This window comes from Anastrepha ludens, chromosome 3, assembly GCF_028408465.1.
Source record: "Anastrepha ludens isolate Willacy chromosome 3, idAnaLude1.1, whole genome shotgun sequence".
NCBI classification, from domain to species: domain Eukaryota; kingdom Metazoa; phylum Arthropoda; class Insecta; order Diptera; family Tephritidae; genus Anastrepha; species Anastrepha ludens.
The window spans coordinates 83,345,186-83,359,120 of record NC_071499.1 but is presented as its reverse complement, the minus strand read 5'-3'; the positions used below and the strand labels follow the sequence as shown (position 1 = coordinate 83,359,120).

Sequence of the window (13,935 nt, the reverse complement as noted above, 5' to 3'; positions counted from 1 at the left end):
GAAACTGCTCAATACCGGCAACTGTGCCTTTCCATGCACGTTGTTCGATAGCATTCAATTTTGATGAAAATTCATAACTTGCAACTATTTTTTTTATCTGCGGACCACTAAAAACACCTTAAATTATACACATCATAAAAAAAATAAAGTTACTAAAAGCCTTCGTAAAAAAAATACCTGCATGAATCTTTGCGCCGCTCAGTTTCGGAAAAATATTGCGCAGACTTGCAATCGCCTCGCCCTCACGATCCAGTTTTTTAACAAAATTTGATACGACACCGAGCTTAATGTGTAGTGATGGCAAAATGATTTGAGATGGCTGCACTAATGGTAGATTTTCTATACTTTCTACGCCTACTTTGTAGCATGTTCGCGGTTTCCACTTAAATTCAGTGTAATGCTGATATCTTTTGCGACCTTCCCATGTACACAAAAAACACTGGTGGGTTGGAAAGCCACGCTTAACACCCATGAGTAATCCGACCACTTGGTGGTTTATCAGCTGTAATATTAATTCCATGCCTTCGTATGTTTCTTTGAGGTTGGTGGCATATGCGATCGGGACAGCTGGATGTTTGTTACCGATATGAAGCAGCACTACTTTAAGGCTGTTGACCGATGCATCGATGAAGAGTCGCCACTCCTCTGAAATATGAGGGTAACCAATTTTTTCAAACATGGAATCAATATCACAACAATAAGTCAGGTTTTTTTCCCGATCTTCGAGCAATTTAAAAAATTGGTCATATGGAGTACTGCTACGTCGATCACGAGCGGCTGTTATTTTAAAATCAGCCGCCACTATATTCCACTGCTTAGAGCGTGATGCAAAGAGTTCGGCTGTTCTCTGTAACAAACGGCACAGAGTGTGAAACAATAAATTAAAGGTTAATAAGTTGTTTAAAAATTTTTAGTCCCTTCAAGTTATGCCGAAAGTTTAGAAAAAAAATTGTTTTTTTAGAAAAAAAAATTCAAGAAAATCTGAGAATTGATAAAATTTTTATTTTTTTAATTTTACATAATAAAAACATTTCCACGAGTCTGCCTGCAGAAATTCAGCGCGATTGGATCACGGAAAAAGGGTTAAAAATGTATCCAAAGTTTTTCACACAGGTGGACTACGAGCTCTATATTTTATATAAAAAAAAAAATTCTGACGTGTACATGAAAATCGCCGATACACGTGTATTTTTATTTTTTCTCCCTTTTCCGAAAAAGTATATTTGGTTCATGGGACAGAAAAAAAGTTCGTTTTTGTAACGCAGTGTAATAATACATGTACAGGGAATACTGCTAAAGTGACAGATTATGTACAAGGCTTTTGAAAGAGACGAGTTGAAAGATGAACATCTGCAATCTTTAAAACCCAATAAACTACTGACGTTTATTTGTAAATCAGGTAGATTTAAAATAGATTTAATGAGCACGGGGAAAGATATTTGTGCATGAGAAAAGTAAAATAGCCTCAGTTAAAGAGTACTTAGATAGAAATTTTGGTGGAGGAGTGCACCACAGAATTTCCGAAAGTTTTGCACAAAAAACGTCTTTATTACATTTACATAATAACCAATAGCATTGGGGAAATATGTCTCGCAGACCTAGTAAAAAAATATTAGCAAGATACGATTGATTGCATACGCATATATTGGCATGAAATTGAATGAAATAAAATATATCTGCAGATAAGATAAATTATTTTATCGCGTTTTTTACACCCACCTTGCCGACTTGTTGGTATTAATTGACTGAAAATCGCAATTGGGGTCATACAAATGATGCTGCCAAACCAAATAAACCCAATAATACGGTACGCATGATTAATTGTTTGCCATGTCCTTGATCGTAGCGGATGACAAATTGCATAATAACGTTCGCAAGAGATTGCAACGAGTGTCCACGATGAAACCGCTACGGAGGCAGCTGCTTGTCAGTTGAATATGGAAAGAGAAAGAAATTGCACAAAGAAATGCGTAAGTGATTAAATTTTTTGTAGCTTTATTGCTGTTATTATTATTGAAAAATGTGAGATATTTATTTATTTGAAGTAGCAGTAAAGAAGATAAGGACAGTTGTAGTGGATCCAACTACATTATATTAATATGTGTGTCTACTATTTGGAAGTTTTACCTAAAATTTCAAAAGGCTTATAAAATACGTTCTACAAATATAATACAGACATGGTGCATTTTAAAATGAAGAAATATTTTAGATAATAGAAGTAAATTTAAAAAATAATATAGAAAGTTTTTATAACCAAATGTGCTTATGTATTTATTGCTTTGTGCTCCGCCTATTTCCATGAAACCGCCTGAAAAAACCCTGATTTTTAGAGTGTCAAATTCAAAACCGAGCAATTCTGTCATTTTTTTTCTAGTACGGGACATAGCTACGGTCATACTGATTAATATTTTTTTTTAGTTTTGTGTATGTAGAAGAGCCAAAATATACAACACCGTTCTGGTCCAATTTTTGGGGAGGGTCAACTTCAGCGCCATTTTTAAAATTATGAAAATGAAAAAAAAGAAGTTAAACCAAAAGCCTAAAAAATTTAAAATCGTTTTTCATTTTTTTTATTGTAAAAAAAAAATTCCTGAAAATACCCTGAGTTTTCCCTAATTTTTCTAGACCACCGGGACCTCTTAAGCGGTTGCCGCACAAATCAAGAAGAAGAAGAAGAAGAAGACATAACTAAATCGATATATTTTTACTTAAAAGATGCTTTAACACTTTCAAACTGACATACTTGAAATATTAAGGTAGACAAATTGTCGAATACCTGTACTTAGCTTAGCTTTCGTCAGTTCGATGCGCACCGTACCGACGTGTTTTTCTCGCTGCAGCACTTTTTAAGTCAGCCCCGTTCATAACTCAAACAATCACCAATTGACTAGAAATTTTAGCCGAATATTCAAAATTAAATTCAATGGAAGTGCGAACTAATTTTTATTACGTTAGATAATTTTTTAAATAAATAATTTTCGCATGATTCTTTTTCAATTTTGATTTTTTTTTAAACGATCCGTTCTGCGAGTTCTGCTATTTTTGAAATGTGTCTACATTTGTAATTCCAATGTTTCTTCACTATTGGTTGTCCAATTTTCATATTTCTTCATTAAATCGCGAGTGTTGGTAGGGGTCATTGATATATATTCTGGGAGCCTGCTGGTCTCGGAAGCGCTTTCTATATTTTGGCATAAGTCTCTTCAAGACGATTTTGTTGCCGCCTTTGTGACAAACAAAAATCTGCGTTGGCAGTCTTTATATGCGTCCTACGAATTACTTTTCCTAGCTTCATTAAACTTACTTCTGCATTCCCTTCTCCGGTTTGCTATATCAGTGGACAACCATGAACTTTTCGGCTTCCCTTTTCTTGCCCACGGAGGACAACCTGCTTCCGCTGTTTATTGAAATACCGAAGTCGCTTCATTAACATTTAAGTCAAGCTGTAGCTCAGAGTTAATTAGGTATGTCGAGCCAGAGAGATTGCTGGTAAATATTGTTTCCATCATTCACCAATTTGTGCGTCTAAGGTTTACAACCGGCTTGCACAGCTTAGTTGGAATTAAAATACTGTACACTAAATGCGTATGGTCTGAAAAGGTCCAGGAATGTCTGTGGACAATAGTTTTTTAAGAGTTGTGTCCCTTGCTTTTGTACACACATGATGTCTAGAACTTCCCTCCTAGTAGCTGATACTCCTAGGTTACCAATCTGATGATTGTTACCTATAACGAATTCAGAGATTGACTCACGAGGTTCGTTTGTGTTTGAACTGCCCCAGACATGAAAGTGTGCATTAGCATCTACTCCTGAGATTGTAGGATATTATTAAATTAAAAACTAGTACGTTTTTCTAGCTGTGCAAGCAGGATCAATACTTAAATTAAAGAAGCAATCTTAAGGCGGATTGTCGGCTCAACTAGTGGAAGGTAAAATTTCATAAAAAGAAGATAATTGCAAAACTGTTTGACGAAAGCAAAAAACTTAAGAATTCAAACTTTTTATTCATTATAATTGATTTCGACTTGACCACCCTGTTTTCTATTTCACAAACACTTAATGAAAAATCGTATGTTGATGACTTTAACTAAAAATTAGTTCAGAAAAAGTCTGGGGGAGAAGCGAATTAAAAATATAAAAATTCAATATTTCGAACACAGCTGCATTTTGTACATCGAAAATTAATCAAAAATTACTTAAATAATAATGTTTTTAAGTATCTAAGACGGTTTCCCCGGAATGCCTACCTACTTTCTACAATATAATTATAGTCGTTTTCCAATGAAAATCTTGGTTTCAAAATTGCTTTAATGCTAACAAAAAACTTTTTCTGTAAAATGAAGCCATTGTCGTTTTTAACTCTTTCGAACGTCTTCCACGAAGGGGGTTTCACATCAGGTTAGCGTTGCACTGTGTCGACTGTATTCTCTGAGTTTGATTGTCAAGTGAAATGCGTGAAACTTCTTTACACTTCTTTACACGAATTGTGAATATTCTACTGCATAACCACTAAATTGTCGCTCTATGAGGAATAATTATGTGTGCAACACGAAATTATTGTCGAAATGAGTTTAAATTTTAGAGCAATTTCGAAAAAAATCACTATTAATCACAAAAACTATTACACAAATCCATTGGCAAAGCAGTAAAGGCATGAATGGCATTTAAGTTTTCTTTCAAGGACGAAAAAAATAAATTTTTGAACTGAAAGCAACAACTGCTAAGATTAAATCTGCCTTTTAATGCTAAAGGAATATTTGGTGAATAAACGGCAAGCCAACAAATCACTAACCAAACCTAAGGATAATCTAAAATTATGTTTATTTCCCAGTAGATTTTGTAATAAATGTCCATAAGCAAGAATTATTTGCATTATCACAACACCAACGGTCATAGGTATATAAGGCAAACAAAGAAATGGCGTATAAACAAAACGTAAGGTGGAATGCCTGAATACTGGATAATAAATTTACCCAAAAATTTATAGACAGATAATGGCATTATTTATGACAATTGCCAAAAGTAGAAAAGCAAGAAGCAAACGCGGATAAACAATAATTTGTGTGGTTCGTTGAATTCGACTGTGAGAGTTTATAAACAAATGTTTAAATATTTCTTTAAGTCGAATTTTAGTGCCCTTTAGGAGTGAAGTGTAATGAAGTTAAATCTAAAAAACCGGTAATACGTAGTATATTTCAGCTGAAAACCGTAATGCTAGTGTTGCACTTTTTCTTATGATAATTTTGATAATTTATTGCAAGCTTTTAAAAATAAAATAAATGTTATTGTGACTACCAGGTTGTTCAATAAGTTTTGCGGTTCGATAGGAGAGGGCATTGCTAATAGCCTAAATTTTCTCCTGTTATGTCAGTGTGTTTAGTATCGACGTGCCACAGTATTTTCTGCAATGGACAAAATCAAGTATCGCGCACTAATTGAATTTTTATTTTTCAAGATTTAAAAGCAACGGACATTTGTGAACGAATGCTGTAGGTGTATATGGACTTTTCGTCATCAATTAGTGCAATAGAAAGGTAGATTGCTGAATTCAAACGTGGTCGTACAAGCCTTGAAGACGACCTACGTCAAGGACGTCCAAGCACCAGAAATTGTAAAAAAATACAGGAAAAAGATTTAGTAGAAGCCCTAGGCATCCCATTTGCAGTGAGAGCAATATTTTGACTGAATTATTGGGTTTCCGAGAGCTGGGTGCACAATGTGTGCCGCATCCGCTAACAATGGAACAAAAACACTTTCGAATGAGGCCTTCTCAGCAACGTTTAGAGCGTTTGCTAAAGAAAAAAATGGGTTTTGTGCGTTGATTCATCCCTACGGATGAGACTTGGGTCTACCACCATAATCTGAAATCAAATCAAGGGGCTAAAAAGTGGGTTGAACCTGGTTCTTCGGCTTCGAAATGAGTTCGGGTCCAGAAATCAGCCACGAAGGCCAAGAACATCAGTGTATTGGGATGTGAAAAGAATTTTGTTGAATTTGTTTGTGGATTACTTGAAAACTGGTAAAACAACAAATTTGGAATATTGTTTTAAACTTTTCGACCAGCTGAAGGAAATACCAAGTTTACGAAAAAAATTCTTTTTCAGCAGGACAATGCACCGCGTCACAAGAACATTCTGACAATGGCGAAAACCCATCAATTAAAATTCGAATTGTTGGATCATTCTCCGTATTCACCATATTTGGCCCCTAGCGACATCTGTTTCCAGGCCTAAGAAAATCATGCGTTGAAAGCGCTTTTCATTTCATCAAATAATGAGGTCAGCTGTGAAAGCGTTTGTTGCAGCCCTTCCAGATTCTCATTTCAGGGATGGAGTTCATAAATTTGAATCTCGTTGTTACAAATGTATTGATGTCCAGGGAGACTATACTGAATAATAAAGCGCATTTCAAACCATAAAGTTGTGTTTTTTTTATTGAACCGCAAAACTTATTGAACAACCTAGTATTTGTTTCATCTACAATTATTATATGTTAACGTGAAAAATCTTGAATTGAGCTGCAAAGCTCAAAATGCAATAAAGGTGTCCGAGGGGAATTCTAAATTCATTTCAATTACTTAAAAACCGATTTATTTTCATAATGGAGTTAGAAATTTTCCACATTTTTTGTTTGTTTTTGCTTTATTTAATGGCGCTGCCTTGCGCTCAAGGCAAAGTAATATATTTGAAAGAGTAGTGGGTAATACAACGAAAACCTACACGTACAGAATTCAGAGGGCATACATTTTTCACATTTGCTTTTCCACTTTTTCAGCTCATTTCCGCTGTGGAAGAGGAGTTGACGCTCAGCGAACACACATACAAATAGCTTTTTTTTAATGCAAAGTTTTATGGCAAAAACCGTACTCTAATCGGTTTAGTCGTTTTTGATTTGTTGCAGTTCGAAACTTAATTTTATTACAATTTTTCAATAATGATCTGAAGTGGCTTTCTGATGTTCGATGTCGAGCAAAAACGTATATTGAAACATCGTTTTGCTTTCCGCAAAAAAATATTTCGCCGTATTATATTGATAGGGCGACAGCATTCTCGTTGCTCTCGTTTTTTCTTTCCGCGGCTATCGACCGCAACGAATGGAAAGTTAACAATTTTGCGGTTTTTGTGTTTTTAAATGGCTTGGTTTTATTCGCTTATATTTAGGAGTGTATAAAGAACGCTGCAAAATTGCAGCACATAATAGAATTTATGGAGCAAAACGATGAGTTAGCTAGAAGTAGTTTAAAAAATGTTAGCAATGGCCGAGAAGAAAAAAGATAAGTTTTAGAACAAATTAATGAAATTGTTAAATAGCACAGTGGCGCAAAATTAATCATCCAATTTTGTTTTTGAATTTTTTTAGATTAAATAAAAGAAAACATGATTTTGAATGATGGAAATCTTTATTTTGATTTTTACAGGCACCATTGCTTGCCTCTCTGTACAATACAGTTGTATAGTTCACAAGTGTCAAATATGAATGACGTATGACGTACGACGCCATTTGCAAAAGTTAGAAATAAATCTTCCGATAGGGTGATTAGTTTTACGCCACCGCGTGAATATAGAAAATAATTTTTTGTTGTATGTATTTATAGGATATTTCTAGGTATGGACTAGTTACAAATGTAAAGCAAAGCGCAAATTAAGCAGCCGAATGAATTGTCTGAAAAGAAAGGGTTGTGGACATATGGTAGCCGTTCACTTAAGCAATTTGGATCAACCAATAATGGCTGTGGCAAAACTAAACGCACATGTAATGGTCATGCCAGTCGTGGCATTGTCATATTGTACCAAAACACATAGGACTTGCTTTTCTACTGCTGCCTCGCAAGCGGACGAAGCTTTAATTAGTGACAGTTTCAGAGAAATATTAAACGAAGATAAATCCCCGAGTAGTGATGAAAATAAGAGTGAGACTAAGTCACCAATAGAAAACAAAAGGTACGAGTACGACAAAATGACTTATTTCTAACTGTACATTTTAAATATGATTGGATATATTGATACATTTCATATAATTGTATAATTTAATCACATTGTCAAAGTTAACATTATTTAATAGAGTGGATGGTATCATAGTTCCAAATGCAGTACTCCGTTGGGTGTTTAGTGTTGGCCAGAGGTCTGGGATATGTTGGATTGTTATAAGCCCTCCAAACTGATAAGTGCGGGAAGGAGAGCAGAATCGAAGATGTTTTTGCGTTCGTTTGGTATGACTGAGTCTTAGACATATGAAAGTTGTGATTTGGTGTTTGGAAAGGGAAGAGGGAATAGGGATTTTTTACAATCTGGGTATAGAAGGGTGTAGGGATAATTAAATTGAGGTCATTTAACTTTTTTCAACTGGGAAGAATAGAGGTTGATAGTTTTAAGGATGTCATTCGAGAAGAATGTGTTGAAAGCTGTGGAGGGGTAGGAATATGTATTTTTGGCTTCAGCATCAGCTTTAACATTTCAAGGGATGCCTATGTTTAGGTTATTTATGTGTAAATAAATACACGCAATACAAATAGGCTTACGGGCAAATATGTAGTCACAGCCAAAATGATGTAATGCGGTTCGATCAGAAAACACAATTTTTTATTTTGGATTTTACCCATTGTCTAAATGCTCTTGTGAATTGTTCCTGGTGAAAATACATTTTTTTCATTTGAAAACTGGGTCTTTTTTCACGAATTTTTTCGTTCAGTTGGTCTAAAAGGTGGCAATAATATTTAGAATATATTGTTTTACCCGTTTGCAAGTAACCCACAACAAAAAACATCCCAAAAAAAAACAGAAAACTGATTTCTAGACACGAACTCGTTTCGGAGTCGAAGAACCACGTTTAACCCACCCTTTAGCCTCTTTTTTTGATTAATGTTTGGCTACCTCTCGTCCTTAGCGATGAATCGATGCACAGAATCTACTCTATCCTTTCGAAAATGCTCTAAACGTTGCTGAGAAAGTCGCACTCGAATGTATTTTTATTCCATTGTCAGCGAATGCGGCACCCATTGCGCACACAGCTTTCTTAAACTCAATACTTCAGTCAAAATATTGCTTACACAGCCCAATGAGATACCTAGAACTAAATCTCTTACAGTCTCTAAACGATTTTCTAATACAATTTCCTACATTTTTTACTATTTCTGGTGTTTTTGCTGTTGGTGGTGGCTCTTGACGTGGATGGTCTTCAAGGCTTGTACGACGTCGTTTAAATTCAGCAACCCATCTTTCTAATGTACTAATTGTTGGCGAAATGTCCTTATACACTTTCAACATTCGTTCATAAATTTCCTTTGCTTTTATAACTTTCAAAAATAAAAATTCCATTACTGCACGTTACTTGATTATTTCCATCGAGGAAAATACTGTGAGACGTTGGTACTAAATGGTTTATAAACAAAGAATGAATTGACAGATTGAAATGAAACTTCACATACGTTCATATGAAAAGTGTACCAACATAACAGAAGAAAATTTAGGCTAGTAGCAATGCCCTCTCTTATCAAACCGCTAAACTGATTGAACAACCTTGGTATAATAGTTATAACCAATAGCTTTTTGAGGTTCTTGTAGCTGAATCCAGTGGCTGGATTGCAGCTTGGATATCCGAAAGAATAGCGATATTGCCCTTAAAAGAGAATTCTGCGATTAGTAGCCTACAAGCTTCCCCAATTGCCAGTACTTCCGCCTGGAAGACACTGCAGGCATTGGAGAGATGCAGAGATTTTTCAATTTTAAGTCTATGAGAATATATACCAGCTCCAACACCACAATCTATTTTAGAACCATCTGTAGACTGTAGTGTCGAAGTTGTTTAGTGAAAATGGGTTATTCCATCCCTCCTTAGATGGCACGAGAGTGGCAAAATTCCTATTGAATGCTACCGGCGGGACGATGTAGTCAGTCCTCACCGAGCTTAACTGAGTTTTCCGCAATAGTAGACTTGCATGACCATACGTTTTTCTTTGCAGCGAGCCGCTTCATTTAACCTAAATGCACTCATGGTTACCGCCTTCTTAATGTGTAGGTCTAACGTGTGTTAGTGCGTTGAGAGCCTCTCTAGGACATGATCTGATTGCACCGACCGTTATTGCACAGACTGATCTTTGTAATCTGCCTAGTAATTTGGTATTATAATCTCTCCCTAGAGCTTTCCACCAAACTACCGAATCATACGATAAGATTGGTCGTATAACCGCCTTATACAACCATATTGTATGCTTAGGTTGAAGACCCCATCTTCTTCCAAGCATACGTTTACAGGCATATAAAGCAATTTCTGCTTTTCTTACCCGTTCTTCGACGCTTAGTTTGCAGCTAAGTTTGGAGTCCAAAATTACCCCTAAGTACTTTGCACTGGGGGAAAGTGAGAGGGTTTGTCCGTTAATATTTGGTAGGGTAAAGATTGGTACCTTATATCTGGTGGTAAAGAGCATGAGTTATGTTTTACCCGGGTTTAAACTTAGGCCAAAGCCTGTTGCCCAAGAATTAAGCTCGCCTAATGCCCTTTGAATGATTTAGGATTTTACTTTATAAGATGTCGATATCGCCTCAAGCCACAAAAGTCAACTTATTCTGCTACTTTGGAAACATTTTATATGCACTTTAGATTTTATACAGTAATGCAGCGTACTAAATTTTCATTTCAGAGTTTCAAAGTAAAAAAAAAAAATTAATTCTTATGCTCACTCTATGATATTAAAATGGACATCAAACGAAAAAGAATAAACCAGCTATTATGTATGTACGAGTATAATACACCCATTGTGATTATCGTGAATACTATTTCAACTGCCATTGAAATTTTGAGTGATTTCAACAAAGCGTGCTCTTTCTCCAAATTAGAAGCCGCACTTAAGCAGGAGTCCCACCAACATTGCTTATCGCATCGTATCCTTTCTGAGATGGAGCATTTATATTAATTCTTACGACATGACATTGCCAACAAAGTACCAAAATCTTTTTCTACAACACTTCAAGAGCATACTTAAAAAATGCTGATTTGTCACGCAAGATGACCGGCATTCATCGTCGAAAGAGGGATTTACTTCTTAATGACCCGTTTAGAGAAAAGAAGCGCTGGTTGGCTAGAGAGTTTGTCAGTTAAATTGATATTAGTATTGAAAGTACTACTTGTGTGGGTGTCACCATGTGAATCTACTGCCTGTTTGTTTGATGATTGCACATATGTACATATACTTAAACGTAGTTCCTTTTATCTTTGTCCACCACTGCAGGCCATTGTGAGCAATGACGCTCTTCTACAGAGTCCACCTCTCGAAGTGTAAGCATTTTCAGACCGCTCGCGCAGCTGATGCACGGGCATAAGCTGTGTGTTATTTGGCTAAATAAGTAACGGTGCAGAGTATTGTTCACATTCGCGCGGAAGCATTTTGTTGCGAAAAAGAAAATCAGTAATGGATTTCAAACGGAATAGGGTGATTGCATTATATATGGGCGGAAAATCACAGCCAGCGATTGTTCGTGAGCTCGAGCACTTTAAGATAAATAAACGTAAATAAAGTTTTCGGTTATCGCACCATTACTCGTTATAATAATACTGGTAGCATCGCGGAACGTCATGGAGGTGCTCATCGAAAGACTGCAACATCACGTGAAATGGTTCAAAACGTGAAAAAGCGATTTGAGTGAAATCGCCAACGAAGTGCCAATCAAATGGCGAAAGAACTGAAAATATATGACCGTAGCATTCGCCGCATACTGGAAAATGATCTCAAAGTCAAGCCTTACAAGATCCAAAAGGCACATGATCTCACACCAAAGCAGCAACAAGACTTGAGACAGCAAAGGAGTTGCTTCCCTTGGCCGAAAGCGGTCAATTTCCGAACATTATGTTTTGTGACGAGAAAATTTTTAAAATTGAGCAATTCGTAAACTCCCAAAACGATAGGGTTTATTTGACCGATTGTTCATACGAGAATTTGAGTCATCCATTGAACAGCAGGAGGCAGCACCCGCCACAGGTAATGGTTTAGGCCGCTGTAACCGTAGATGGACGCTCTCCAATCGATTTCATCGAGCCTGGCGTCAATGTAAATGCGAAATATTATCGGGAAATTATTTTAGAGGATGCTTTGAAATCGTTGGCAGACAAACATTTCGATGGCCACCCATGGGCGTTTCAACAGGACTCGACACCATCTCACAAAGCTCGAGTGAACCAAGAAAGGCTAAAAAAACAACGTTCCGAACTTCATAACGTCCACACAATGACTTTCAAATTCACCAGGCGCGAATCCGATGGATTATACTCTTTGGACCATTTTGGAGAACAAGTTTCGAACTAAAACATTCACCAGTCTGTGAATTCACCAGGTGGTGAAAAAAGCCATTGTCCGCGTGTGGGCCAAAATACTTGCAAGTCGCAATCGGGCAGCTTTCAATTCGTTTCTGGATCGTCTCAAGGCCATAGTTAAGACAAAGGTGGTTATATCGAGCAAAAGTAAATTGATTCTTAATTTTGTATTATTTTCACACATTTTTTACTTTGAACTGAATAAAAATAATATTCCAAACTAAATTTATTGCCCTTTTAATTGGTTACACTTCGAGTGCCGTACCCTGTACTTCTACTTGAAAATGGAATAAGTCGTTACAAAGTGCGTAGGTCAATAAAGTGCTGACGTCAATATTTTATGATTTTTTAGTACTACCTGTTGTGGTGTTGGTATACATATACTTATACATACCTATGTACATAAGTAGATGTAATATCCGAAAAGTTTTCGGCAGGCACGGGTACTTTTCAACCTTTGCAATGACGGAGTTTTACAGCAGAGTTGCATTAGGGTAGTAACTATTAAGCTTGTACAATTTTCTGATTTTTACTATCCCGAGGTTTTCGCGATCATGTTATTTGAATCTCCAGATGCCGACACTTAGATATTTATTATGTTACTCGAAAAAATTGCATCAATATACAATTTGAGAAGCTTTTTACCAAATAACAAATAGTACATAAATGGGTTTTAAATGTACTTTTTTATTAAAAGTGAGTTTTATTGCATTGGTAACTAAACAACTAACAGAAGTCAAGTTTATACGCATTTAGTAATACCTTAGCTTGTACATATCACACATAACTGATAAAGTAACGTATGGTATATCGAAAAAGGATCGATGGAAAAAACTTAAAAAGTAAACAAAGGTTTCTTTGTCTTTTAATCTCAATTTAAGTGGAATAAACGGAAAGTAATTGGTTTTTTTATATTAATACGTATTTATTAACAACTTCTTTCAACACGCATATACCTAAGATTTTTACATTACATTTTTTGCATTGCGACGGCGGCCGTATAAGTTTGGGTTCAATGGTTCGAATTTCCGCGAAACACCATAGTGAAGAAACATTTTTTCTAATAGCGGTCGCCCCTCGGCAGGAAACGGTAAGCCTCCGAGTGTATTTCTGCCATGAAGAAGCTACTCATAAAAAACATCTGCCGTTCGGAGTCGGCTTAAGACTGTACAAGAAGTCCCTTCATTTGTGGAACAATATGAAGACGCACGCCACAAATAGGAGGAGGAGCTCGGGCAAACATCCAAAAAGAGTGTATTCGCCAATTATTTTTTATATATTTACTGCTTTTTCTATCAAAACGAAAACAAAAGCAAAAGCGTTTGCTGAAAAATCAAAACCACTGATGCTTATTTTGCTTTAAATGCTGATTTTTCTACCTCCGTTTCATATGCCTCAAAAAATTACATATCACGCAAACCAGGAATTGTAGAGAAATATTCCTAAAAGTTTCAGGACTTCAAAAAACCGACATCTCTAGTAATTATCAGTCAGATGTTTCTTTTTATTTTTGGTGTTATGGCAAAAACTGTTTGTTCGTCCGTTTGATAGTACGAGGGCGGTTCAATAAGTCCGTGACTTTCTGTATTTCTGACCTCTTTACTGAAAAAGAAATACTGCTCCTTTCAACAG

At 36.1% G+C, this 13,935-nt stretch overlaps 1 protein-coding gene across 2 annotated transcripts in view; it reads right to left on the bottom strand.

The window, feature by feature from the left end:
• The window catches only part of LOC128858295 (tyramine/octopamine receptor-like), a 153,254-nt gene that overhangs the window by 99,486 nt on the left and 39,833 nt on the right, over positions 1-13,935 (bottom strand). For both annotated transcript variants that reach the window (XM_054094447.1, XM_054094446.1), the window contains exon 2: positions 1,720-1,920. In XM_054094447.1, the coding sequence (XP_053950422.1) occupies positions 1,720-1,920 (201 nt within the window). The remainder of the gene's footprint in view (positions 1-1,719; positions 1,921-13,935) is intronic.